Source organism: Coregonus clupeaformis, chromosome 12 (assembly GCF_020615455.1).
Source record: "Coregonus clupeaformis isolate EN_2021a chromosome 12, ASM2061545v1, whole genome shotgun sequence".
In the NCBI taxonomy this organism is placed as follows: Eukaryota; Metazoa; Chordata; class Actinopteri; order Salmoniformes; family Salmonidae; genus Coregonus; species Coregonus clupeaformis.
In genome coordinates, this window is record NC_059203.1 from 34,370,726 (window position 1) to 34,398,414 (window position 27,689).

Sequence of the window (27,689 nt, forward strand, 5' to 3'; positions counted from 1 at the left end):
TTAGAAATGCTGTACTAAACATGTGTATGTGACCAATAAAATTTTATTTGATACTATAGTGTACTGCAGCCATACTCAACTGGTGGACCCAGAACAGGGTCAATACAGACCGCGGGTCCCGACTTAAAAAACTCAAGTCAGACTTTTAACTTGCTGCTGTTGACAATTGTAATAGTACAATGCACAAGCATCAATTTCGAAATTAATTTGGTAGTGCATAGGCATATTTCCTCTTATGTCATTTACTGACAGACCCTAGAGCTATTTTTAACCTGACAGAAATGTCCAGTTCAATTACTGGACATAGCTGGTTAGCTATCTAAATATTGTAGTTGTCATGCCCAGGGACCTTGACCTCCAGGGGGCCCACATTGATTTTGTTGAGTCGCTCAGGTATCATAACACACACAAGACATGGCAAAATGTGTAGAATTGCAAGATATTTGCTTTAAAACTGAAAGGTTTTCTCTCTGCCCCATGGCAAAATGTGTAGAATTGCAAGGAATGAGCTTTAAAATGGCAACATTTCTAAAAAGGGGTGGGAACAGTTTGGTGTCGCTTCGTCGCGACGTGGGGGTTTGTTACTGAGACGATAAATGACAATATCCATCCGGACCTTTGCCATCTAAGAAATATGTGTGACCGGACCTTCTCAAATAGTAGTAGAGTACCCCTGGTGTACTGCCTATGTCCTGTAGTATTACTGGCAGAGTGTGTAAGCGGCATTGGGGGGGTTAGAAATTCTTTGAAGTCATATATTGTGTGTATGAATGAATTTATACAGTTTAAATTCAAGACAAGCAACTAAGCTTCAGCCTAATCTTCAACACATGACGTACTGTATGTGCATTATTAATGCATACTAACACACACTCGTGACTGAAGACATCTCGTACCGAGCAGATGCACAATAATGATTCAGTAGGCGGTGTGCCAACGTGTTCTTCTAAAACATGTTTTTATTCTGAGTGAATCAGAGGTCACAATTATCACTGTACACAACCATCCCCCATAGCCGGCAGGCCACCAAATAAAACACGCTGCACCCTCTAGTCTCCACATGCTGGGTGCCTTACGCAGTTAGCTCTACTCCAGACATAACAAAACCCCCCCTGGTACAGACAGTACACATTACAAAAATAGTTGCAGCACTGTCAAATTATAATCTCATGGCAAAAAAAATACACATTTGAGGTGTGGTCAAACCAGAGGCGTTGTTTGGCTAGGGTTTCAATGAACGTGTGTTTTAAGTCTCCAGGTGCCCCAATGCTGTTAAACATAGGTGCTCTCTTATGAGGATTTAGCATTGCAGAAGAACCCAGTAAGACAACCATGTAGGACCACTATGTACTCACAGTTATGGTGGCCTCGTCCCAAATCAACTCCTATAGCTCTAGACATTTCTTGATGAACCATTACAGATATGAAAGAAGGGGACATTAACACATGTAGGGTGTAGTGCCTTGGGGTTGATTTGGGACAGGAGGATTGTGTCCATAGATTAAATAGACATCCTCTATAGACGCACAATCACCGGTCACGTTCATTAGACAGAACACTCCCAAACGTTTTAATGCGTTTCAGCCTGTTCCTTTGAACGTTTCCCGTGCACATATGTTCAATTGAGCACCGTATTCGCGTAAATAAAAATATATGTATCTCCTGTGTGGAGATGGCAAAGATGATCATTGTCCATTCTACATGGATACAGTTATTTGCCTTAAAGGGTTATGGTTAGTCATGGACACAGCCATTTTTCTACCGATAATCTCCAGGCCATAGATACAGTCCTCCATAGACAGGTCATGTTTTTTGCAGCTGCACAGTGCCTGGAGAAGGATTTACATCTCAGGAACCACATAAGTATGATATAGGAATCTTCTGAACTATGCAGCCACCACTACTGCCAAGAAGATAAACCTGGAATGTAGCCATTTTCGTTTTTCCACCCTAGTCTGCTGTCATTTGAAATTCTCCCTGGTTAAATAGATTGGTCATTTTGTCCCAAAGACACATTCACGTGTTGGTCTTCAAGGACCAGGGTGCGTCAGTCTTTTATTTCACCTCTCGTTGATGTCACCTTTTGACCTTTGCTCCATGCTCAACCCTCTAGGTCCTCTTTTCCCGAACTGTCTAGCTGTCTGTCCCCCTTATTCACTGTACAATTGAGGCAGATAGCTCAGAATTAAAGTCTGGTTTGTTTATAGAGTCTTCTCTCATTCTCTCGCAACTCCTCCCCGCCACCCTTCTCCCCCTCTTCTTTGTCCTCTGTCTCTCGCCCCACACCTTCCACTTCTCCTCTCCGCCTCTCACTACTTCTCCAGGGTGTGGCGGCGGGTGGGTGTCACATGACGAGGCAGCGGGACTTCTTGAGTTTGCGTCGGCGCTGCTGATACTCGCTCAGCTCCTGCAGGTAGCCTCGGGATGGCCAGCGCAGTCTCTCCACCTGTTCCCGCTCCTCATCTGTCGACCGAGACAACAAAAACACAAGGTTGCCGGGACGATATCACCATGGCGACATCATGTCAACCGCACACACACACACAGTGCCAGTATTTATTTTTCTGTCATTGCCTAAACCAACATTTTAATATAGCCATCGAGCCCCCTGCATGTTCTGCCTGATACCCCTGTGCTTCCACCTGAGAACTGCACCAGTGTGAATAATCATGTGTAGTAGGCCTACTGTCTAGTCTTTGTATTGTGTATCTCTTCACTTATGCCCTTCCAGACCCGTCCATTTGACCTTATATATGCACTTGTGTACGATGACAACATTGTTAATGGAAATAAACCTGTTCTAGATGCTACTAAAAGTGCCATGTGTGCTTATTTAACCAGTGTGTGTCTTCTAAATCTGTCATAACCAGGGATCTAGTGGCTTGACAGGCTTTAGGAAAGGTAAACGCCAATTTAGCATGGTAGGTTTGCAAGCCCTATTTACAAAATGGGAAGGACCTTGATATATATATTTTTTTTTTCATGCTTTAGAAATCCACTATTCCACCACATCTGCCCCCTTTCAGAATGTATATGTCTTCTACTTAATAATCTGCGCTATTATAACAGACAGTATGCCTACTGAATGTGTTTGCACTTCACCTGAACCCTTCATCATATGATATACAAAAAGCTGTTATTAAAAAGCCATTAGCTTTCACAGCTGGCATTAGCCTTAGCGTATGGTGACACTCATGCGGGTCCAATTGCTCAGTTGGTGGAAGCATGGGGCTTGCAACATCAGTCATACTTAGTCAGTAGCTTTGAGTTATCAATATGTCCTGTAATCTGCCAGATGGTTTCTCACCTGAGAGCTCCAGGAAGTCGGGCTTGTGGCTGAAGATTAGGTAGTTATTGGCTATGAAGTGGAGTAGCCATACATACAGCTGCTCTGCATTGTGGCACTGTGAGAGAGAAATACGGGGAGGGGAACAGTGACCACGTTTACATGCGCACAGTGTTCTTGATAGTAAGTAGCTCATCCAGTTTAAGGTCTTATTCGGGATAAGCTGTTTACATACACCTTTTGATATCCCGTTCACGAGTATCCCTGTATCGATGAATAAACAGAATATTCGTAATTTAAATGGCATAGTTACTGAAATATGGACACTGACTGTAGGCCTATAACCTCTCACATGTACCGTAATATAATTAACTTCTGCAGAATTATGCATTTCTTGCATTAAAATTATAGACAAATGTTAATTTTGTCTCGGGAACATGAGTGGAGAAATATGATTTCTTTCTTTCAGCATCTCTTGAGAAAATGCGAATGTGCTGTAATGTGTTATCTTTGACACTTGTGCAAGCAGACAGTATTTCAACCGCATAAAATATGCACACAAGACCTACTGAAGTCTTATCAGAAACGTGTTTCATCGTTTTCTCAGCTTTTCATTCCCTTAAAACCGGTCAAACTGATGACATTTGGACATTTTGCACAGGAAACTTTCCACTGTTTTTGAGTTATTGCGTTTTCTCCCCGGTCCCTAAACGAAAGACAACTTTACCGGTGTTAACTAGATTACTAATTAACTATATCGACGTAAGACATTATTCTAATGAGCACTACTTTATTTTAGTCTCATAGGGCAACAAGTTATGACAGAAGAGAAGCTGCATGTATCTAACTATAGTTGACAAATAAATGGCCTACCAAATGTCGGAAATTATAAACAGAAACGTGTCTAAATTAGGGGTGAAAGTAGGCTATATGGTCCAGTACGGAGTATCAGCAAAATAAATTATTATGGTGGATCGAACTGCGCAGGTAGCCTACTTTTTGAAATGATTTGTTTGACAATCAGATGAAAACGTCACCGCACAACATCCATGATATGCGGAACTGAACCTGCGCAGACCTTGAAAAACAACAGGAAACGGGCTAACATGTTTACATGCCATAGGATCAAGTCTAAAATAGGCATAGCCCAGGCTTCTTATTCAGGTTTCTCATAACCGGGATAAAAAAAATGCAGGGTTATTGTAAACGGGATATGATGTTTATATGCATCAACTCAAAAACAGAATACTTGAGTATCCCGAATAATAACGGGATATTGGTGCGCATGTAAACGTGTGTCAGTGTCAGCTATTTGGGAAAATATGTACTGTGTAACGATTGAAGATTATGTATTCTGCCCTGTGTATTCTAAAAAGAGAGTGATATGGAGAAGGGAAGTCAGCTATTTGCAGCTTTTAAAATTGATTCTGCCTTATATTCTAACACCAACAATGACTTCCACATGGAAAGTGTAATTTTCCAACTGTGTGCAATGTGCATGCATGCTTATGCTCTCCTTGCCTCAAGAGCTTTTTAACCAATGGTTTGAAAGAGCTGTATAGGTGACAGCGCAATGGTAGAAACGCTTCACAGTTTAGGATACAAGTGGCTTTCACCAACCAAATCCTGACAGGTTTGTGGTAAAAAAAAAATACTATCATTATTTAATTATTTCTCTCTTTATTGGCATAGTTATAAACCTTGTTGAAACCTTGGGGTGCATCTCAATAGTCTGAAGTGTTTTCCTCTCCTTGTCTCATCTCTCTGGAAAGCGATGTGGTGGATGCTGCTGGAGATAAGCTCGTGTGTCAGTGCAGATAAGGAATGGATACAAGCAGAGGAATATTATTTAGACCCATGGTCTTCGTCAGCTAAGGATAGACCCATGGTCTTCGTCAGCTAAGGACAGACCCATGGTCTTCATCAGCTAAAGAAAGACCCATGGTCTTCATCAGATAAGGAGAGATGCATGGTCTTCATCAGCTAAGGATAGACCCATGGTCTTCGTCAGATAAGGAGAGACCCATGGTCTTCGTCAGGTAGTGAAGGAAAGGAGGCCATTGAGGATTGTGGGAGCTAGCCACATACACAGAAGAGAGAACACATACACACACTCTCTTGCTGAATACCAAATCCTTCCCCTAGGCCAGGGCTGTTCAACTCTGGTCCTGGAGGGCCAAAACACTTCTGGTTTTCATCCCTCCATCAGACCAGAGACTGATTCAGACCTGGGACACCATGTGAGTGTAATTCACTACCAGGTAAAAACATAAACCAGAAGGGATTTGGCCCTGCTCTAGGCACTCCTGTATATCTGAATATGAGAATATGGGTATGAGAATCTTCACCATATTGCTTACACCGATCCAATGTTTCAGATCTATAGGAGTGTGGAGAGGGTAAGGGGTCGGGGTCGATTTGGAATTGAGAATATATCTCTCACACACACACTCACCTTAGCCCTGCGGAGAAGGCGGATCACACTGATGCCGGTTGATGCCAGCTCTCGGCTAGGCATGCTCTGGAGGTAGGCACACACACACACCTCACACAGGTGCTGTAGACGCTTCACCTGGTACATCTCTGCACAGACCATCACGGCCATGGCCTGCAATACACTGGCTGGACACACACACAGAGACTCTGTCAAACATACTGGAGCTTCGTTTAGAAAATGATCATACTCATATTTGATTGTAAATTGTGGTTGAAATGCACACTGTTGTGATTTATAACACACGCACACCGTGGTGAAATGCCTCCATTTGCTGTACTGTCAATCATATCACATTACACAGCTGGGAAACATATACCAACCCCAAGATAACATCACAAACACACAAAGTCCCCCCTTCAAACAAATCGGCCTATGGTACTATCCATCATATCACAGTGTCCACTCCAATTGCTCTTGATCTTCCCCCAGCCTGTCAATCATTTTGGGGGAACTGTCAGTCATATCCCTCTGGGCCTTACGAGACACTGTTTGTCCCATCTGAGAGTGTAAATCCACCGCCATTAATTTCACAGCCTGTACTGAGCAGCATTGAGGACCCGAGGCTTGTTCACTGATAGGTTGCAGATAGAAATACAACGCATGGAACAGGCGGTTCTCATTCTATCCACGTGACAGAGGATTGTGTGTGCTCTATTTATTACATTTCTATCTTAACTTTAGAATTCTGTTCAGCTGGGAGCGCAAGCTTTTGCTCCAGCCCTGCTGAATCACACCTGCTTCTAGGGAATCAGCTGCTCATAATAAGGACCTTCATTTGCTGAATCCAAGTGTTAGTTAGAGCAGGGTTTCCCAAACTTGGTCCTGGGCCCCTTCCTTGGTGCACGTTAAATTTTCTGCCCTATTACTACACAGCTGATTCAAATAACCAACTCATCAAGCTTGAAATCCTGAGTTAGAGCAGTGATTCCCAACTCCAGTCCTCGAGTACCCCCAACACACATTTTTGTTGTATCCCCGGACACAAAACAACTGATTCAACTCATTGAGGTCTTGATGATTAGTTGACAAGTTGAATCAGGTGTGCTTGTCCAGGGTGACAACAACAATGTATAATGTTAGGGGTATTCGAGGACTGGAGTTGGAAAACACTGAGTGAGATCAAGGCTGGAGCAAAAGCCTGCATACTCCTTAGCTGTCCAGGAGGAGGGTCAGCCACCCCTGGGCTGTGTGCGAAAAATGTTCTAGCCCTCAAATCCTTGCTTAATCCGTCCATGTTTCCTCCATTACTCACACTCCCCTCATAGCTCATTGGAGGAGAGGATCCACAGTCCCTCTCTCGGCCCTGCTCTTCCAATGAACTTAGAGAGTGAGGCGAGGAATTGAGGAAACAAGGGCGGAGGAAGCAAGGATTTGACACCTACCAGTAGTAATGTTTTCAGACACAGAAGTCTAAGGCCCACATCTACCCAGAAATGGGTGGGCCCCGGCCTATAATGTGCCTGTTTTTGTTACTGCACTGCAGTGGACCCACCGGGACAGCAGGTGTCAGTGTAAAGGTACTCCAGGAAGGAGAGGAAGGTGTCAGAGGAGACTCCGTGGATGGGCACCACCCGACTCCGTGCCTCCGCGTACTTCCCGCTGAACATAGCCGCCATGACATCACAGCGGGCCACCAGGACCGCCCGGTGAGCCAGTAACACACTCCCTGAAACACACAGTCTGTTTGTTAATTGAATCCTTATTTTGACCAGGTTACTGAGAATCAGAATCCATTCTCCTTTATACAGTCTCCTTCACAGCAACACCTCAAGGAAGAGTTGCTGGAGGAGAGGGGTTGAATGGTGGTTCAGGTGAAGAGAGCGCTTTTTCGGTAACCCGTTGCTAATCGTTTCCCTGACATACCCTGGTTATAAGAGGGAAGGTTTTCACAATCCAGCTGAGGATAATAGCTACAGCAATTGTCTGTTTCTTGTACTTTACTGACAAGCCTCCACATTACAGCTTCACATCAACCAATCACATCTACCGAATTATCTTCTCATACACAGTCTAGGTGCAAGGTGAATTTAATCTAAAACTATCATAGTTATGAATTGATGCCTTTCAGGAATGGGTCATTTGAATTCACCCGCTATAAAGCATGACATAATGGTTGTCCTGAAGTATTTTCCATCTAATGACAGGCATTGTTACACTTATGAAAGTGCTCTCTACAGTTGGATGCAGCGCAGGTGAAGAACGTGCAGCAAAGTGGATATTTGAAGTGTCAGGAGCATATAAAGAAAAATGTATTTCATTACATGGGTTATTGGAGATGATTGCTAATGCTTGGCGTCACCATGCAAGAGTTTCTCATATTAACAATGTACCATTACTGCAGCAAAGGAAGTTAAATAAATGAAGGCACACATCTGTAAACATAATATCAGGGTGTCTTTAACATTACTGAGCGTTTATACCCCCAAAAATATAAAATAATTGTACAAAATGACATGAATTGTGCATACATTTCTAAAGGACCTTCTAGCACTGTGGTTATTGTATAGCAAGTGTATGTCATATGAATCGCCCTGAATTATGTTGACGGCATTTTGTCTCTGTGGTGCAGTAATGAAATGGATTGCCTCCCTGAGAGCCCCCAATGAAGGAATCAGCTAATCATGTGTAATAAAAAAAGGTGACCTGGCACTACATTGTGTGTGGTGTGATGTGATGTGTGGTGTGATGTGATGTGTGGTGTGATGTGATGTGTGGTGTGTGTGATGTGTGGTGTGATGTGTGGTGTGATGTGCGGTGTGATGTGCGGTGTGATGTGTGGTGTGATGTGTGTGCGAACTTGCCTTGCACCATAAAAATGACATCAGAGTAGAGAGGAGAGTTGAAGAGGTTGACCAGAGACTGAGGACCAAGCTGGGCGGCCCGGGCGTTGGGCGTGTCCCTGGGGCCCTACAAACACACACACATAGATGCGCACATGCATACATACAGGCACAAGTGTTCACACACAAACACATACACAGGAACATGTGTGCACACAAACACAAAACACACACACACACACAGCATGGGTTAAGTCTGAAAATTCCGCCACTGTTGCTGTTTACTAGCATTAGTGCAATTTCATTCTGAGCTTCCACACCCAGCTCCCCCGTGGCATCGACATAGCCTGTCTAACAGCCTGTCTCAGCAGCAGGTAACTTCACTGTCCCTGGCCTCACTGCCAAGACCGCCTCAATGGAGCTGGCTAATGCTGAAACAGACTGGCAGGCAGGCTCGTTTCCAGAGCAGTCTGCATATCAAAGTCATGGCTTCATTATGCTGCATTTTGTTATAACATCGCACGGATCATTGATTTTCAGCTGCTTAGTCAATTCCAGTGATGGATTGAAACCAAACATATGAAATGCTCCTCGATAAGAACGAGTGCAAAAGTGACACTTCGCTTTTGATGGAATTGAAAAACAATTAACTTAATCCTCGTAACCAGATCTAATTATGACCCTGCATGTCACGTGTCTCTCCTGATGTTAAGTCCCACATCCCATTCCCTTGGCTCAATCTGAGAGTATACTCTATCCCAAATTAATCAGTTAGTGCACTGCTTTTGACCAGAGCCACGTATTGCGCTATATCAGGGATAGGGTGTGTGTGTGCACACGTGCATGCATGTGTGTGTGTGTGCGCGCACATGCGTTTGTGTGTGTGTATCTGTTCAAGCCTCTGGGTCACCTTGTCTCTGCCCAGGAAGGAGCGGATGCGGTCCATGAGTTGAGCCACGGCCAGAGAGTTGTTCAGCTTCTCCCCCATGGCTTCCTGGAGGTGCTCCCACTCCCACGCCCCTGGATCACACCAGAACCACAGGCACACAAACACTCATGTATACCACAGAAACAGACAGACATATATAAACACTCACATACACTACCGGTCAAAAGTTTTAGAACACCTACTCATTCAAGGGTTTTTCTTTAGTTTTACTATTTTCTACATTGTAGAATAATAGTGAAGACATCAAAACTATGAAATAACACATATGGAATCGTGTAGTAACCAAAAAAAGTGTTAAACAAATCAAAATATATTTTATATTTGAGATTCTTCATATAGCCACCCTTTGCCTTGATGACAGCTTTGCACACTCTTGGCATTCTCTCAACCAGCTTCACCAGGAATGCTTTTCCAACAGTCTTGAAGGAGTTCCCACATATGCTGAGCACTTGTTGGCTGCTTTTCCTTCACTCTGCGGTACGACTCATCCCAAACCATCTCAATTTGGTTGAGGTCGGGGGATTGTGGAGGCCAGGTCATCTGATGCAGCACTCCATCACTCTCCTACTTGGTAAAATAGCCCTTACAAAGCCTGGAGGTATGTTGGGTCATTGTCCTGTTGAAAAACAAATGATAGTCCCACTAAGCCCAAACCAGATGGGATGGCGTATCACTGAAGAATGCTGTGGTAGCCATGCTGGTTAAGTGTTCCTTGAATTCTAAATAAATCACAGACAGTGTCACCAGCAAAGCACCCCCACACCATCACACCTCCTCCTCCATACTTTACGGTGGGAAATACACATGCGGAGATAATCCGTTCACCCACACCGTGTCTCACAAAGACACGGCGGTTGGAACCAAAAATCCAGACCAAAGGACAAATGTCCTCCGGTCTAATGTCCATTGCTCATGTTTCTTGGCCCAAGCAAGTCTCTTCTTCTGATTGGTGTCCTTTAGTAGTGGTTTCTTTGCAGAAATTCGACTGTGAAGGCCTGATTCACACAGTCTCCTCTGAACAGTTGATGTTGAGATGTGTCTGTTACTTGAACTCTGAAGCATTTAATTGGGCTGCAATTTCTGATGCTGGTACTCTAATTAACTTATTCTCTGCATCAGAGGTAACTCTGGGTCTTCCTTTCCTGTGGCGGTCCTCATGAGAGCCAGTTTCATCATAGCGCTTGATGGTTTTTGCGACTGCACTTTGCGACTGCACTTTTTTGCGACTGCACAGTAATGATGGACTGTCGATTCTCTTTGCTTATTTGAGCTGTTATTGCCATAATATGGACTTAGTCTTTTACCAAATAGGGCTATCTTCTGTATACCCCCCCACATGATTCCATATGTGTTCTTTCATAGTTTTTATGTCTTCACTATTATTCTACAATGTAGAAAATAGTACAAATAAAGAAAAACCCTTGAATGAGTAGGTGTTCTAAAACTTTTGACCAATAGTGTATATATATTTATACCATAGAACCTCTATGATAATCATATATACAGTTGAAGTCGTAAATTTACATACACCTTAGCCAAATACATTTAAACTCAGTTTTTCACAATTCCTGACATTTAGTCCTAGTAAAAATTCCCTGTCTTAGGTCAGCTAGGATCACCACTTTATTTTAAGAATGTGGATGTTGGGCCCTCATACCACCCTCATGGAGTCTGTTTCTACGGCCTCCTCCACGTCTCCTGATGTACTGGCCTGTCTCCTGGTAGCGCCTCCATGCTCTGGACACTACGCTGACAGACACAGCAAATCTTCTTGCCACAGCTCGCATTGATGTGCCATCCTGGATGAGCTGCACTACCTGAGCCACTTGTGTGGGTTGTAGACTCCGTCTCATGCTACCACTAGAGTGAAAGCACCGCCAGCATTCAAAAGTGACCAAAACATCAGCCAGGAAGCATAGGAACTGAGAAGTGGTCTGTGGTCACCACCTGCAGAACCACTTCTTTATTGGGGGTGTCTTGCTAATTGCCTATAATTTCCACCTGTTGTCTATTCCATTTGCACAACAGCATGTGAAATGTATTGTCAATCAGTGTTGCTTCCTAAGTGGACAGTTTGATTTCACAGAAGTGTGATTGACTTGGAGTTACATTGTGTTGTTTAAGTGTTCCCTTGATTTTTTTGAGCAGTGTATAATACTCATATCACAGAAACAGACTCAAATAAACTATATAGACGCTAATACTAATATACGTATAGGCTACAACACAAACACTAAGGGCTCTATTCAATCTGTTTCGCTGAAGCGTTACAGATTGCGGCTAGAAATGTAAAGGTAATTTCTTATCACAGAGCCAAAGTCACTGCTGCTGAGAAAGTGCACTGCACACGCTGAGACATTTCCACTACTCACATTCACAACTGTTACACTGAGATGAATGGTCACAGACATATTTTAACCTTAATTCAGAGTAGATATTTAACTGAGTTTTTGGAAAACTTGACAGTTGTTTAGTCCCAGGGTCCTTAGCTTAGTGATAAGCTTTGTGGGCACTATGGTGTTGAATGCTGAGCTGTAGACAATGAACAGCATTCTCACATAGGTGTTCCTTTTGTCCAGGTGGGAAAGGGCAGTGTGGAGTGCGATTGAGATTGCGTCATCTGTGGATCTGTTGGGGCGGTATGCGAATTGGAGTGGGTCTAGGATTTCTGGGATGATGGTGTTGATGTGAGCCATAACCAGCCTTTCAAAGCACTTCATGGCTACCGACGTGAACGTTACGGGGCGGTAGTCATTTAGGCAGGTTACCGTCGCTTTCTTGGGCACAGGGAGATTTGTCCGTCAGATTGCCAGATGGTGAAGCATGATTCATCACGCCAGAGAACGCGTTTCCACTGCTCCAGAGTCCAATGGCGGCGAGCTTTACACCACTCCAGCCGATGCTTGGCATTGCGCATGGTGATCTCAGGCTTGTATGCGGCTGCTCGGCCATGAAACCCATTTCATGAAGCTCCCGACGAACAGTTATTGTGCTGACGTTGCTTCCAGAGACAGTTTGGAACTCGGTAGTGAGTGATGCAACTGAGGACAGACCATTTTTACACACTACGTGCTTCAGCACTCAGCGGTCCCATTCTGTGAGCTTGTGTGGCCTACCACTTCGTGGCTGAGCCGTTGTTGCTCCTAGACGTTTCCACTTCACAATAACAGCACTTACAGTTGACCGGGGCAGCTCTAGCAGGGCAGAAACTTGAGGAACTGACTTGTTGGAAAGGTGGCATCCTATGACGGTGCTTCGTTGAAAGTCACTGAGCTCTTCAGTAAGGCCATTCTACTGTCAGTGTTTGTCTGTGGAGATTGCATGGCTGTGTGCTCAGTTTTATACACCTGTCAGCAACGGGTGTGGCTGAAATAGCCAAATCCACTAATTTGAAGGGGTGTCCACATACTTTTGTATATATAGTGTACATGTACATATAACCTCAATCAATCACCCAACTACCTTGTACCCCAGTACACTGACTCGGTACCAGTACTCCTTGTATACAGCCTGTATATAGCCTCATTATTGTTATTTTATTGTGTATTCTATTATTTTACTATATTATTTTTATCTATTTGCTAATTTTCTTTCTTTTTAACTGCATTGTTGGGAAAGGGCTCGTAAGTAAGCATTTCACAGTAAAGTATACACTTGTTGTATTCGGCACGTGACAAATAAAATTGTATTTTATTTGAAACACACATAATGGAGACTGCAGATAGTCGTAACAGTAGGTTTCATACAGCGATGGTAAATGATTCATTGTAAAAGAAGACAACATTATCTCACTTAGCTACAGCCTCGCTCTCTATCTCTGCTCCACATGCTTAAAGCAATTGCAACGTAATTATTTTTCCAGTAACTTTTAAATTGAAGCTTGTTTCAAAGCGAACAGCACTTGAACCAGTCGTTTACCTCGGTAGAGGAACATGAGTGTCTCCCACAGGCACAGGCACAGCAGCGGGTCCTTCACCACCAGGCGTGATATCCGTCCGGCCAGATGCCCATCGGGCCGCGACCCGTCCTCCATGCCCATACCCCCATCCCAGGTGGAGAGCAGTGATGGGGGTCCCATGTCTCCCCGGCCGTCCCCCCGGCAGGCGCAGCGCGAGATGGGTCTCTCACTGGCCTTGGGCCCCAGCAGCAGCTGTCTGAAGTAGGGGCTGACAGCACAGAGCACGGCGGCGTGCCCCCAGCCCAGCTCCTTCCCAGAGTCCCCAGAGTAGAAGGCTACATCGGCAAACTGGACGCCGCGCTCCAGCAGCCACTGTAGGTCCTGAGAGAAGCTGGACTCCTCCACTCGGATGGGGGGAAGACGTGCTGGAGGGATGGAGTGAAGGATGGGTTCAGGGGAGGGGGAGTCAGGGGTGAAAAGGGAAGAGATGAGATGAGTGTCGGAATGAGAGCAAAGAGAGTAAAAGCATAGAGGGAAAATGAGAGTTAGTGTCAACATCATTAAGTATGCGGCTCAGAGAGAGAGATAATGGAGGGAAAGGGGTTGAAAGAGGGGGTGGAAGAACAAAGGATTAATGAGAGAAATATAGAGAGGGAGGGAGAACAGAAAGATCATCAGACAGTTAGTTTAGGGAGTTGGGCGTGGGAATGAGGGATGAGGGAAAAGCAGAGTATTAAGTAGAAGGTAAACAGAGCGAGAGACAGATTAGGGGGTTCCCAGTGTTAAGGTAAATCAATGTCCTATTATAATCCTATTTATGCTTATTCCACGCTGCACCCTTGTGCACCTCATCACTTTTTTTATTGCCACTCAGTTTTGCCCTGGTATACAGGAAAGGTTGTCCAGGAATCAATGCACTTCATATTTAATGGATGTTGCACTACACAGAGAGAGAGTTAAGTAGAGTTGGACGGGCCCCAGGCAAGCCAGCCAGCCAGCCAGCCAGCCAGCCCATCCACCCACCTACTTTGGCAGTGCTGCTCTTCACTGTCAATCACCAAGTCAAAGTTCATCAGACATAGTGGCTAAATGGCAAGGATGCTATATTTAGTATGTTTACTGTAGCTTAGCTGTGTGCTCTGTACATGAACACAGATAGGTGTAGTATTTGTACTACACATTTACAGGAATAAACAAACAAAGAATGAACACTATAGGGTGAGGGGCTGATTAACAGATCATTCTAAACTTTGATAAAGCAATGAAAGTTTGTGTTCTATATTGAGAAAAGGAAGCAAATGTCCACTCACAGTTTGCTACTCCCAAAATGTGATCTTCTATTGAAGCTTAAGATACAGCGACAACGTTTCAACAATGTTTCAACCAACATTATATGATCTTCGTCAGGTCACCTGTGTATTGATGTATTATCACTAAGCTTCAGTCGAAAATCCCATTTGGGGGCGGGAAACTCCCAAATAATTTGTTTAACTCCTCTGGCATGTTTGGATGTGCGCAATTGCTCTCTTTTCATAATTCCAAATTAATCTCATGAGCTAAAAATAGTCCTGGTATTCTCATTTCAGATCTCACAGACCTTGAATCCATGCAAAATAAATCCCCCAAAAGTAAGGCATCTATTATATTGGACCAGTTGTAGAAATGTTGTAATTTGACTATTCTGTGTCTACTATACATTTGGTTAAAACACCCAACTGTGTAATTGATTGGTTAAAATGTAGTCGCATACGGTTGGGTGATTATGAGAAGAAATAGTAAAATATAATTCTAAACATCTAGTAGCATGTTTATAACAACAGTAGCATGTGCAGTGAGAACAAGAAAGGGTTGAGAATTAAACCCTGAGGAACACCACAAGTAAAGTTGATATAATAGACACATAGAACTGATTTAAAGGTGCCCCTCTTCTAGTATTACAGTCTCTCACCTGGTTGTTCCAGATGAGGGGGGCGGGGCTCATTCAGCTTGTTGCCCCGCCTCTTTTCTGGACGCTCGTTGGCCTTCTGCTTCAAACATTGAATCATGAAGTACTCCAGCTGAATACATACACAAACACACCCTAGTTAGCATAAACATACACACCAAGATAAAATTGTGACATAATTGAAACACAGCAGGCAGTCCCATTCTTATCTCCACTAGCACTATGGCCAATAACATAACATTCTGCCATCTACATCAGGGATGAGCAAATCCAGTACTCAGGGGCCGGAATGGTGTCACACTGTTTCCTGATCCCTAACAAACACAGATGATTAAACTAATTGCATTCTATACTGAAGATCATATGATTAGTTGATTAATGGAGTCAGGTGTGTTAGCTTTGGCTGGGACAAAGGTGTGACACCAATCAGGCCCCTGAGGACTGGAGTTGCATCCCTGATCTACATCATCAATGATGAATGATAACATAGATTACACACCAGTCATAAATCACACCATCAAACAATGATCCGTTCATAACTGGCAGATGCTGACACTCACCACGCTGCCAAAGTAGCGGCTCACAAAGACATGGTTGAGGGAGGGTAGCTCCAGATAAGTGGCCCCCAGGTCCCTAGAGAGCTGCAGGCCCTCGCTGTGGGGGACACAGCTGCTCCAGTCTGATGCACATAGGGGGCATGTGCAGGGGGGCCCCTCATCTAGACAGTGAGGGGACAGGAGAGGTGAGTGAGACAGGATTAAATATACCTCCTCTAAACGTACACCACAGGAGGCTGCTGAAGGGAGGACGGCTCATAATTATGGCCGGAACAAAGCGAAAGGAATTGTATCAAACACATGGACACCATGTATTTGATGTATTTGATACCATTCCACTATTCCACTCCGGCCATTTCCAGAAGCCCGTCCTCCCCAATTAAGGTGCCACCAACCTCCTGTGACGTACACACACTCAGTGCACAAAAACATGGTCTCACCCACAAAACTTCCAGCAGAACATCTCAAAATTATATTTTATCCACCATAGATATAACCACATACTGACATTCAGATAGATTTACAATGCATGCATAGGCATACCCTGCATACGCATTCTGTAGCCTACATGCAGAGAAACCAAGTCAGAAAGCGAGAATATGAAGAAATAATTCAGTATCTATCAGAATCCAAAATGTGTGTACACACAGCAGTGTTCTAGAATATTGGACTGTTCATACTTTTCGAATTCTCAGCGTGGCTCAAGCAATTTCGCCAATCGTCACCCCATTCAAATGAATAGAGGACATGTACGCAGAGGCACGTTGGTTGGGAATTTTGGGGAGGTGTGCGGTTGGGCTTTGAGTCCCCAGCGGATGGTGGTCTCAGAGCCACGCAGCTATGTCACAATGGGACGCCGGATTATCGCGTCTCTGCGTCTGTGGACACTGGATTACGTTTAAGAGGGAAATGTAGGGAGAAGTAAAAATATGTGGCGAAGGAGCCAGAGAGAGAGACAGAGTGGGGCGTTCTGCTCAGTGCCAAATGCAAGGAATAAATAACTCTGCTAATAAAACTGCAGTCATAGAGAAAGGTAGACACTGTCTGTGGTGCGTTTGTGTGTGTGTGTGTGTGTGTGTGTTTGTTTCCGTGCGTGTGTGTGCTTGCGTGTGTGTGTGTACGGGACATGTGCTGCAATGATTTTGCCCTAGGTCACCTAACCAAGGCAACAGGAAACACAACTGCACACAGCTGTCATCAGCCACATTCATTTGGGGATAGCTTTAGCACAGACAATAAAGCAATTACAAAAAAATACAAAAACATAGTGTCAGATCCACCACTATCCCACAAGCCCCCTCTCTCACCACCAAAGAGTTAACAAATACTATTATCATCTTGCAATGAAGCTCTGGCAAGATCTTAAAGTATCTCACAGAGCTAAAAATAACCCATCATGAATGTGGTGTATTTGTTTACACCACTGAAATAAAAAAGATGGTGACACACAGAAGCACAGACATGATGATGGTTAATACTTTGCTAGTTTAACACCACTGACCTGGGCAATACCAGGTTCACTGTACCACTCAAAGCATGTGTGTGTGTGTGTGTGTGTGTGTGTGTGTGTGTGCGTGCGTGTCAGGGTTTGGACATTGCCTACTTCTTTCTTGCACTAGATTATGCTTGGTTTGTTTGTTGTTTTAGCCATGAAGACACATTACTTAAATGCAAAAGCCTGGGGCCTGTTTGAGATGTAATCATAAAATGAGAATCATCCTCTTAACTGAAAAGACAAATCCACTCCTTCAGCCATTTCCTCTGCTCCTACAGTATGTAATGTAGTCATATTTCCAAAAGACACAAAATGCTAAAGATTAGATTTTTGGATTATATTAGTTGAGTTTCAGTTTATTGCATCGTAACAGAGTTATGTCAGATGGCATTAACATGGTTGGAAGCCATAACCTATTATGACTGGTGTGAGAAGCCTCATATCCAATCAATGTCAGTGTTTCTATAAGTGCTATGAGGCAACCATTGACTGCAGTGGATTGTAAGACTGCCGAGCAAAACTTCCCCACTCGACTCATTATACAAAATGTCATCTTTATTTAACCATACAAAATGTCATCTTTATTTAACCAGGCAGGTCAATGATGATGACCTGGCATGTGGTAAGTACACGGCAATACAAATTACAGCACAAGCAGACAACACTTCACAACAGGACAAAATGGTGTTGTGGTCAAGGATAGACCAATGTTATCTCACCATTTAGGCGGGCGCCCACGGCAACCAGAATGACAGGCATGCCCCAGTGGTGTAGGAGGGGGCGGAGTCTAGGGGCGTATCCGTTGCGCACTTGCTGGAAGGCCAGCTTGTCGTTGACCGAGTACTTGATGACCAGGATGTCAGCCTGTTCTAGAACGCTCCGCACGCCAGTCCAGTCACTGTCCAACAGATCCTGTCCACACACACACACCAATCTCATTAGGAATGCATGAACATTACAGGGGCCATTTCCCGGACCCAGATTAAGCCTCATCCTGGACTAAAAATAAATGCAAATTGAGACTCGCTATCAGACCTGGGTTCAAGTACTATTTAGTTGTGCTTGATTCAGTTTGCCTGTCTTAAAGGAACCAATAGAGTGGCCTCAAAAAGTTATACCCCACCCATCTGGTACTCCAGGCAGGCTAAAGCCAACGCTCACATATTTAAGAGATTTCAAATAGTATTTGAACCCAGGTCTGGCCTAAACCAAACAGGCCCTAAAGGTTTTATACCGGAAAAAGATTGAAAATAGTAAAAGTAGCTGTGGTATGCTAAATTACATACTATCTCATCTACGCCCTCAGAGAAGAAGTGGTTAGATTTGTTACACTGCCCTTGCTGAAAACCGTTTTGGAATTCAAAATGCGGTTTCATCTCAAGAACACGTGTCAAAATCAAGCTAGCCGGGTAAACAAACACCAACGGTGGCTTGCAGAGTGACTCACTAACTCCTTTATGATGACAATGGTCTTGGGACAAAACAAAGGCCTTTCTTCCCTGCCTGCTTATTGGACTGGCTTGGCCCCTGATAACCTCCGTCTGTCTCCACTAATCAAATCTATCCTGAAAGGGAAAAGATTAGCCACCGTTGTGGAGAAGACAAAGCTCAGCTTATTTCCAGCCATTCTACACATTTTGTCATGGGGTGCAGAGAACATTTTGCAGTTTTAAAACTAATCTATACATTTTACCATGTCTAATGTGTATTCATGTGATATTTGAGTGACTTGAACATTACTACAAAATCTATGGGCTACAAAACCTAGCAAAAAAACGTAGCTGACATGGCCTAGTTAAATTTAAAAAATGTTTTAGTAATTTAGCAGACGCTCTTATCCAGAGCGACTTACATGAGCAATTAGGGTTAAGTGCCTTGCTTAAGGGCACATCGACAGATTTTTCACCTAGCACAACGCTCTTACCCACTAAGCTACCTGCCGCCCTAGTTGATCTGGATATTTCTGACAAGTTGTAAATAGCTCTCTAAGGTGCTTCATTCTATAGGACACCTGATATCTCCAGGAGTGATAAGTATATTTTCTGTCTTTATCTGTGGTTGTTTAGTACTGTCTTTTTGCTAGCTAGGGCCATCTACTTTAAGTGCTGCCTGTCTTCCCAGTAGTCTACTTGGTGTGTGAACTGCTGAAGGCTCATAACTTGCAGATGATTGTTGACACATCAACCAAGATTAAGGGGTAGTGCAATTTGTTACTTGTTTTGTTAACCAGTTGCTGTATTGGAGGGGGAGTGGTTTCTCCTCTCCTAGGCAATCAGCAATTAGTACAGGGAGGTGTGCTCTTCACCTCTGCTAGGCAATTAGCAATTAGTGTTAGTAATTCAGTCTGGTTTCTCAGCAGCAGGTGTAAGTGGTGGTCTCGTCGGCAAAACAAAGACTGTTCAGTGGAGTTATTTGAGGAAGGAAAGAGAGGAAGGCTCCACACCACTCTCTCACTTATCTTACCTAGTTACACTACATGACCAAAAGTATGTGGACACCTGCTTGTCGAACATCTCATTCCAAAATCATGGGCATTAATATGGAGTTGGTCCCCCCTTTGCTGCTATAACAGCCTCCACTCTTCTGGGAAGGCTTTCCACTAGATGTTGGAACATTAATGCAGGAACTTGCTTCCATTCAGCCGCAAGAGCATTAGTGAGGTTGGGCACTGATGTTGGGCGATTAGGCCTGGCTCGCAGTCTGCGTTACAATTCATTCCAAAGGAGTTTGATGGGATTGAGGTCAGGGCTCTGTGCAGGCCAGTCAAGTTCTTCCACACCGATCTAGACAAACCATTTCTGTTTGGACCTCGCTTTGTGCACGGGGGCATTGTCATGCTGAAACAGGAAAGGACCTTCCCCAAACTGTTGCCACAAAGTTGGAAGCACAGAATTGTCTAGAATTTCATTGTATGCTGTAGCGTTAAGATTTCCGTTCACTGGAACTAAGGGCCTAGCCCGAACCATGAAAAACAGCTCCAGACCATTATTCCTCCTCCACCAAACTTTACAGTTGGCACTAAGCATTCGGTGTTGTCTTGGCATCCGCCAAACCCAGATTAGTCCGTCGGACTGCCAGATGGTGAAGCGTGATTCATCACTCCAGATAATTAATTTCCACTGCTCCAGAGTCCAATGGCGGTGAGCTTTACACCACTCCAGCCGACGCTTGGCATTGTGCATGGTGATCTTAGGCTTGTGTGCGGCAGCTCGGCCATGGAAACCCATTTCATGAAGCTCCCGACGAACAGGTATTGTGCTGACGTTGCTGCCAGAGGAAGTTTGGAACTCGGTAGTGAGTGTTGCAACCGAGTATAGACGATTTTTACGTGCTACGCACTTCAGCACTCGGCGGTCCCGTTCTGTGAGCTTGTGTGGCATACCACTTTGTGGCTGAGCTGTTGTTGCTCCTAGACGTTTCCACTTCACAATAAGCGGGCAGCACAAATTTGAAGAACTGACTTGATGTAAAGGTGGCATCCTATGACGGTGCCACGTTGAAAGTCACTGAGCTCTTCAGTACGGGCCATTCTACTGCCAATGTTTGTCTATGGAGATAGCATGGCTGTGTGCTCGATTTTATACACCTGTTAGCATTGGGTGTGGCTGAAATACCCGAATCCACTAATTTGAAGGGGTGTCCACATACTTTTGTGTATATATAGTGTATTTTCTGATGATCTCCTTTTGCTCTTTTGTGGCTTTGTCAACTATGTGTATTTTCTCTATACCTGTTCGCTCCTCTCCCTGTAGGCTTTACAGACGCTCCCCAGCCCTTGGCTGCAACCCTTCTATACTTAACAAAAATATAAACACAACATGCAACAATTTCTAAGATTTTACTGAGTTACAGTTCATATGAGGAATTCAGTCAATTGAAATCAATTCTTTAGGCCCTAATCTAAGAATTTCATATGACTGGGAATACAGATATGCACCTGTTGGTCACAATGAGCCTCTGTGCATTCAAATTGCCATCGATAAAATGCAATTGTGTTCGTTGTCCGTAGATTATGCCTGCCCATACCATAACCACACCGGCACCATGGGGCACTCTGTTCACAACGTTGACATCAGCAAACCGCTCGCTCCCAGACGACGCCATACACGTGGTCTGCGGTTGTGAGGCGGCCAAATTCTCTAAAACGACGTTGTAGGTGGCATATAGTAGAGAAACTAACGTTCAATTTTCTGGCAACAGCTCTGGTGGACATTCCTGCAGTCAGCATGCCAATTGCATGCTCCCTCAACTTGAAACATCTGTGGCATTGTGTTGTGTGACAAAACTGCACATTTTAGAGTGGCCTTTTATTGACCCCAGCACAAGGTGCACCTGTGTAATGACCATGCTGTTTAATCAGCTTCTTGATATGCCACACCTGTCAGGTGGATGGATTATCTTGGCAAAGGAGAAATGCTCACTAACACGGATGTAAACAATTTGTGCACAAAATTTGAGAGAAATAAGCTTTCTGTGCATATGGAACATTTCTGGGATCTTTTATTTCAGCTCATGAAACATGGGACCAACACTTTACATGTTGCGTTTATATTTTAGTTCAGTGTAAATTTAGTGTACCCTGTGCGCACAACCCATGTGGAGTTCTGGGTCTTTGGCAGTGTTTGGAACTGCCGATCTGCAGTCAAGAACGCAGAGTTCATCTCAGCCTATGCTGCCCTCCAGTCCCTTGACTTTTTGGCCCTGACGGAGACATGGATGATCCCAGAGAACACTGCTACTCCAGCTGCTCTCTCTTCATCCGACTACGTTTTCTCTCATAGACCAAGAGCATCTGGTCGTCGCGGTGGTGGCACAGGATTACTAATTTCTCCAACTGGACATTTTCTCTTTTCTCCCTCTCTCACCTGTCCATCTCCTCATTTGAATTCCATGCTGTCACTGTCACTTGTCCACTCAAGTTTAACATTGTTGTAATCTATGTAATCTGTGCCCTTGGAGAGTTCCTCAATGAGCTTGACACCTTGATAAACTAATTTCCTAACGATGGCTCTTCGTACTTGAAGACATCAACCTCACAACGTTTCCCAATTTCTTTCCAACTCTCTCTTTGCCCTCCTTGCCTCTTTTGATCTCAGCCTTTCCCAATCCCCTCCAACTCACAAAGCAGGCAATACGCTTGACCTCATCTTTACTAGAGTCTGTTCTCCTACTAATCTCACTGCAACCCCCCTCCAGGTCTCTGATCACTACTTTGTTTCCATTTCTGTCTCCCTTTCTCCAACCCTAGCCACTCAGCCTCTACCCAGATGGTCATGCGCCGTCACAATCTTCGCTCTCTCTCTCCCACTACTCTCTCCTCTTCTCTCCTATCAACTCTCCCTTCTGCTAAATCCTTCTCCCTCCTGTCTCCGGATTCTGCCTCTTCGACCCTACTCTCCTCCCTTTCCGCATCCTATGACTCGCACTGTCCCCTTTCCTCCCGGCCGGCTCGGCCCTCTCCTCCTGCTCCATGGTTGAGTGACTCATTGCGCGCTTACAGGACAAGGCTGCGGGCAGCTGAGCGAAAATTTAGGAAAACTAAACTTCCAGAGGACCAATCATATTTTCCCTCCCTCCTCTCTACCTTCTCTTCCTATGTATCTGCTGCTAAAGCCACTTTCTATCACTCTAAATGTCAAGGTTCTGCCTCTAACCCTAGGAAACTATTTTCTACCTTCTCCTCCCTCCTTAATCCTCCACCCCCTCCCTCCTCCCTCTTTGTGGACGACTTTGTCATCCACTTTGAAAAGAAGGTTGACGACATCCGCTCCTCATTCACTCAGCCTATTGAGTCCACTGGTCCCAGTCACACAGAACTACCGTACGCCTTGATCTCTTTCTGCCCTCTCTCTCCAGACGAAATCCTGTGACTGGTGAGGTCTGGCCGCCCGACAATCTGCCCGCTCGACCCCAACCCCCCTTCCTTCTACAGACCATCTATGGAGATCTTCTCACTTCCCTCATCAACTCATCCCTGACCACTGGCTGCATCCCCTCTTACACTGGCTGCATCCCCTCTGGCCCGAGTCACTCCCCTCCTCAAGTAACCAACAGTCGACTCATCTGACGTCAAAAACTATAGACATGTATCCCTTCTTTCTTTTCTTTCCAAAACACTTGAGCGTGCTGTCTCTGATCAACTCTCTCGTTATCTCTCTCAGAATGATATTCTTGACCCTAACCAGTCAGGCTTCAAAACGGGTCACACAACCGAGACTGCTCTTCTCTGTGTCACAGAGTCTCTCCTCACTGCCAAAGCTGACGCTCTGTCCTCATCCTCCTAGATCTATCCGCTGCCTTCGACACTGTGGACCATCAGATCCTCCTCTCCACCCTCTCATGGCTGGGCGTCTCAGGCTCTGTACACTCTTCGATTGCATCCTACCTGGCAGGCCGCTCCTACCAGGTGACGTGGAGAGGATCTGTGTCTGCACCACGTACTCTCACTACTGGTGTCCCCCAGGGCTCGGTTCTAGGCCCTCTCCTCTTCTCTCTATACACCAAGTCACTCGGCTCCGTCATATCCTCACGTGGTCTCTCCTATCATTGCTATGCAGATGACACTCAACTACTTTTCTCCTTCCCCCCTTCTGACACCCAGGTGGAGATACGCATCTCTGCGTGCCTGGCAGATATCTCAGCTTGGATGTTAGCCCACCACCTCAAGCTCAACCTTGACAAAATGGAGCTGCTCTTCCTCCCAGGGAAGGCCTGCCTGCTCAAAGACTTCTCCATCACAGTTGCCAACTCCACAGTGTCGCCCTTCCAGAGTGCAAAGAACCTTGGCGTGACCCTGGACAACACCCTGTCGTTCTCTTCAAACATCAAAGCAGTGACTCACTGCTGCAGGTTCATGCTCTACAACATCCGTAGAGTACGACCCTACCTCACACAGGAAGTGGTGCAGTTCCTAATCCAGGCACTTGTCATCTCCGGTCTGGACTTCTGCCACTCGCTGTTGGCTGGGCTCCCCGCTTGTGCCATCAAACCCCTGCAATTTATCCAGAACACAGCAGCCCACCTGCTTTTCAACCTTCCCAAGTTCTCCCATGTCACCCCGCTCCTCCTCACACTCCACTGGCTTCCAGTTGAAGCTTGCATCCAATACAAGACTATGGTGCTTGCCTATGGAGCAGCAACTGCCTCTACACCCTCAAACCCTATATCCCAACCCGAGGACTCCGTTCTGCGACCTCTGGTCTCTTGGCCCTCCCACCCCTATGGGAGGGCAGCTCCCACTCAGCCCAGTCCATGCTCTTCTCTGTCCTGGCACCCCAATGGTGGAACCAGCTGTCATGTGTACCAACAGTGTATCATTCAGACTGTGTGGTGTGTATCAACAGTGTATCATTCAGACTGTGTGGTGTGTATCGTATCGCTCAGACTGTGTGGTGTGTATCGTATCACTCAGACTGTGTGGTGTGTATCGTATCACTCCGACTGTGTGGTGTGTATCATATCGTTCAGACTGTGTGGTGTGTATCGTATCGTTCAGACTGTGGTGCGTATCCTATTGTAGGTTTGGAGTATGGTTAGTTTCATTTGGCTGGACGCCATCTTTTCCAGACGACAGAGTGAGGTAATAATAATTTAAACCCACTAAACACAACATGAGGTATTGACTGAATAGAAGGTTTGACATGTTCCTGAGCCAACACTTGCACTTGACTCTTCCACCCCCCTCTAGCTCTGACTTTGCTGATAGCTACTTTATTGAGGAAAAGTGTACTTAATATGCCTGTGATATGTGGTTGTCCCACCTAGCTATTTTAAGATGAACGCACTAACTGTAAGTCGCTCTGGATAAGAGTGTCTACTAAATGACTAAAATGCAAATGACAAGAGAAAAACTGGTGAAATTGCACCTTGTGCATTCTACTATTACAATTTTCAAGAGTAAGTTGAAAGCCATACTGAGTTCCTTTAAATAAAAAAAAAGGGGGGGGACAACATTTATTAGGATGTCCTTGTCTTCCTACTTGTCTGTTTTAACTCTCAATCCTTTCTTATCACCATACAGAACTGTGCACGTCGTTTGGTCTCACTTGCATCACTCTCTAACCCTCTTTCTTGTACTGCCCCTTTTCCAGCCTCCCTTCCCTTTACTCTATCACAGCCCCCCACACACTCACCCACCCTAACAGCTCCAGGGCCAAACCTACATAACAACCCTGTGACTCACCACACACACACACACACACACACACCCAGCTAGGGCAGTCCTGCACCACCACAGTGACGTCTCCGAACACACGGGATGTGTACTCCATGAAGGCCGGGTTGGACAGACTGCTCTCCTCAGGTCCTCCAGCCACGGCTCCATGGCCCAAGTAGCTCCACAGCAGGCCCCCCTGGAGCTGGCCCTGACCCATGGCCTCTTCCCCGGGCCCCACTCCCCCGGGGGACTCGCTGCCCAGCGCAACAATATGAATGGACCTGTAAGCAAAGCACACCAGAGGGGGAAACCGTGAAAGTCAGACCCATTAGGAACCAGACAAGCAGAGATGACCTGACAGATAGGGTTTGCAGCCTGGTACACCATGGGGGTGAATGTGATGTATCTCTCAAATGCATTGATGTATGCAGCAAAGGAGGGAATGTAATTTAGGGGGAAAGTGTGGTGAACGTGTCTCTAATGCTGTGCCTGTGAGGGATGCAGCAAGGAGGGAATTAAGAAGTGCATTTTTCCCCTTATTATACATGTCTATCACGGAGACAATGCATCACATTGTGTCATTGAGCGAATGACACTGACAGGCGATGCTCCATCTGAATTTTTTAGATGAGAAAATAATTGGAGGAGAATTCCATTATTATTATTATTATTATTATTATAAATATTATTATTATTATCATTGGGCAATTATCCTATAGCCTATTTTTTTGGGGGAAAAAGTGTGGTGCAAGCACATAAATGCGAGGGGAATGCATCCTTTGCATCATTTCAGGAGGTACAGAGAGCAACTTACATGGTCACCACGGTTTTCCGCTGGTCAATGCCTCTTGAGCACGTTCTCCCCCAATGCGTTTTCACATGAGTCCGCAGTGAAAGGCTTTTCCGCAATGAGTCTCGGGTACAGGGACGCTAATCCCTCATATCGGTGGCTCGCTCCCCACGATCACGTTTGGATAGTTGTATTTCCTTCTCGTTTTTCATTCATAAAGCAAAACCTCCTACAGTTTAAGGTATTGTCCGGTCCGCATAGAGACGCTGCGTCCTGGCAGGCAATAATGTAAACATGGACTACCAATGCGCTAAAAAAAGAAACAAGTTGTAAATCGGTAAAAAAAAAAAATAGGCGGAGAAAGCAGAACCGGAGGATCATACCACCGCTCGATCCAATGAAAATTGACGTCACCTTATTAAACAAAGTCCCCTGGGCAGATGAAGAAAAGTGGGGAGATAATGTACAGAGAGAGACTGAGCGCAAGAGAGGGGAAGGGAGAAGAGACTGGGAAAGAGCAACAGACCGTGCTGCTGGAGAGAGTGGACGCGCCTGACTCAGCAACAAACATTAGACACACACATAGAGTACGTGCACACACATACACACACGACAACAGCAGCACACATCCACAAATGACGCGCAGCGCAAATTGCATTGTTTTTGTGGTCCTCTTAATTGATAGAGCATGGCGCTTGTAACGCCAGGGTAGTGGGTTCGATCCCCGGGACCACCCATACGTAAAAAGGTATACGCACATGACTGTAAGTCGCTTTGGATAAAAGCGTCTGCTAAATGGCATATTATTATTATTATTATTTATGTCCACTCATTTCGCGGCCCGCTCAACACACCCACTGTTTTCTCCATAGTCTGTACAAAAAAAAAATTTAAACTCGCCCGTTGGTTGACCTAATCTTATGTATTCTGATTATTCCAGCTGATAATAATGAATGCAAGGGATGGAGTTTCCCAACATGGTCTTAGATTTGCATTATTCAGTGGCTGTGAACACAAATGAATCCAACAACAGAAGCTAAATTAGGAGGGATTATCGTCAAAACATGGCACATCGACAAAATGACAAACATTGGACCACTCTATTCTCACTATAATAATATAGTGATTGCAAGATAATCGTCCATTCCAACATTGCGCCTCTCAGCAATCTATGATCATGTATAATGTTTAAGACTAATTTACTCTCCCAATCAATGTATGGAATTGACTTGCAATACCTGAAGTCGTGACATGATCGCCAATAGGGCCTATACACCAAGACACCATGCGCACACCGAGACACTGTGCCTTATGCAATGATAATGACGTGATAATGG

At 44.9% G+C, this 27,689-nt stretch overlaps 1 protein-coding gene across 1 annotated transcript; it reads right to left on the reverse strand.

Moving 5' to 3' along the window:
- Positions 1–941: 941 nt before the first annotated feature.
- LOC121578048 (rho-related BTB domain-containing protein 3) lies at positions 942–26,922 on the reverse strand. Its single transcript, XM_041892123.2, has 12 exons — positions 26,377–26,922; positions 25,615–25,843; positions 18,127–18,319; positions 15,916–16,073; positions 15,359–15,467; positions 13,431–13,835; positions 9,474–9,583; positions 8,585–8,690; positions 7,276–7,449; positions 5,742–5,908; positions 3,308–3,404; positions 942–2,463 (listed from the first exon to the last, which is right to left on the reverse strand). Coding segments are annotated over exons 1-12 (1,869 nt in total). The 5' UTR covers positions 26,379–26,922; the 3' UTR covers positions 942–2,344.
- Between the last annotated feature and the right edge of the window lie 767 nt (positions 26,923–27,689).